Genomic DNA, 1,819 nt, shown 5'->3' on the forward strand with positions numbered 1-1,819 from the left:
GATAGTTCTCCATATTCCTTCAACACAAACTTCAACACGACCATAATAGTATCCACCACCAAGACGTATGTCACCAGATGTACAATTTGCTAATGACACAACAGCATAATATAAACATATACTTACATAGACTAACCTTCACAGTTTAATTTAATGACATTGTTAGTACAATACTGAATACTAGAATGAAGTCCAGAACTACAGGAGAATAGTGTTGCTTCATTACCCTGACAATTGAAATAAGAATAAATGATGGGAAACAGTCCATTAGTGGTCCCTCTGATGGATGAATGACCTATGCAAAATATTATATTTAAGCTTACACTTTTAATAGTGAAACAAACCATAGCTATAATATCCCAACTGAAAGCAAGCAATATCAGTTTCAATGTTATTCCATTTGCTATTACTGCAGACAGTTCCCCAGATTCCATTACTACAAACATGAAGTATTCCTTGGTTAGGTCTAGACCCACCATAAAGTCTAATATCACCATCTGTACAGTTTACTGAAGTATAATCATCTAAATAATATCAATTAATGATAATCACTATCATATGTATACCATTGAGTAGGCAAAAGACAGCAACTGCTGCATTGTATACATTAGGACATGATCCTGTAGTATTATACTGACAGTCAAATAAGCTACTCTCATTTCCATAGCACTGAACATTATAAAACTGATATGGATAGTTATAATTGTTCCATACATTTCTAGCACTTTTAGCTCCTACATGAATACACTAACAACAGGACAAAACATAGTAAAGATGTTTACCATAAGCTGAGTATCCAATGCTGGACAGACAACACTAGCTAGATTATTATCAATGACAGTATTATTATATCCACACACCATAACCCATGAACCATTGACACAGACTCTTACATTACCATGACGACTAGAAGGGCCACCGTAAAGTTCTATTTTATTTTCAACACAAGTATCTATAAAAAATCATGTAAATATTTTTGGGCACTGAAAGCACTCTCACTTTCACATCTGATACTTAATTCATGATAATTGCTACACCTATTATACCGCCAATAACTATGTAAGTATGGATACTTTCTCTGGTTACAGTTACTTAATTTTGATTGAAATGCACCACAAGATAGTTCATAAATCAAAATTGGATCATTACTAACACCAAAGTTAGAATTAGGAAGTACTATACCACCTAGACATAAAAATAATATGAATATCTATAGCACGACTATTACCTTGGTATCCTAATTCATGACATAAAGTGTAAGCATTTCCATCATTAGATGAAGACACAGTACAGACTGAACCCCAAACTCTATTCTCACACACTTCAACTCTTCCTTCAAATTCTGTAGCACCATCAGCTAATCTCACTTCACCAGTAGTACAAGTAGAATACTTCACATCAGTCACTATAAGAAAGGAATATCAATATAAAGTTATACATGACCTGTTTTACATTGACAAGCAACAGCAGCATCATCATAATGAGAACAAGAATATTCATGGAGTCCATTCATAGGACAGTCCCAAAGAGAAGACTCTGTCCCAGTACAGTTAAGATCATTAATGTGAATATACCATATTCCTTCAATATATGTGTCTTTTATTGCAGAAGCACCTAGTAAAAAGAAAAGAATGTACTTATAAACACAATCAGTATTTGTTACCATAGGGAGAGTATCCAAGCATTCTACACACTACACTTGCATCTTTTTCATCCCAAAAGTGATCACAAATTGTTCCCCAGACATTATTCATACACATTTGAACTCGTCCATATCTCCTGAAATAGCTACCTGAATCACTGTATAGACGAACAGTAC

The 1,819-nt window shown here is 34.0% G+C and overlaps 1 protein-coding gene and 1 long non-coding RNA gene across 2 annotated transcripts; both read right to left on the bottom strand.

Moving 5' to 3' along the window:
* Nucleotides 1-9: 9 nt before the first annotated feature.
* LOC109592139 (uncharacterized) lies at nt 10-502 on the bottom strand. The gene is made up of 3 exons (XR_002190195.1): nt 345-502; nt 137-295; nt 10-89 (listed from the first exon to the last, which is right to left on the bottom strand). It is a non-coding gene; the product is annotated as an uncharacterized LOC109592139 (long non-coding RNA).
* Nucleotides 503-939: 437 nt separating this feature from the next.
* LOC105316010 (deleted in malignant brain tumors 1 protein-like) lies at nt 940-1,811 on the bottom strand. The gene is made up of 5 exons (XM_020007677.1): nt 1,664-1,811; nt 1,453-1,614; nt 1,229-1,405; nt 1,074-1,185; nt 940-952 (listed from the first exon to the last, which is right to left on the bottom strand). The coding sequence occupies exons 1-5, from the start codon at nt 1,758-1,760 to the stop codon at nt 940-942; spliced, it is 561 nt and encodes a 186-aa protein (XP_019863236.1). The 5' UTR covers nt 1,761-1,811.
* Between the last annotated feature and the right edge of the window lie 8 nt (nt 1,812-1,819).

Source organism: Amphimedon queenslandica, unplaced genomic scaffold (assembly GCF_000090795.2).
Source record: "Amphimedon queenslandica unplaced genomic scaffold, v1.1 AMPQUscaffold_6180_Cont21858, whole genome shotgun sequence".
Taxonomy (NCBI): domain Eukaryota; kingdom Metazoa; phylum Porifera; class Demospongiae; order Haplosclerida; family Niphatidae; genus Amphimedon; species Amphimedon queenslandica.

What these genes read in the sequence shown, in the direction of transcription:
- LOC105316010 (XM_020007677.1), bottom strand. Translation starts at nt 1,760, where the DNA reads ATGTGTATGAATAATGTCTGGGGAACAATTTGTGATCACTTTTGGGAT. An exon ending in GCTTGGATACTCTCCCTATG is followed by an intron (nt 1,615 to 1,663) that starts GTAACAAATACT and finishes TCTTTTTACTAG; the next exon opens with GTGCTTCTGCAATAAAAGAC. An exon ending in TCATGAATTAGGATACCAAG is followed by an intron (nt 1,186 to 1,228) that starts GTAATAGTCGTG and finishes TTTTATGTCTAG; the next exon opens with GTGGTATAGTACTTCCTAAT.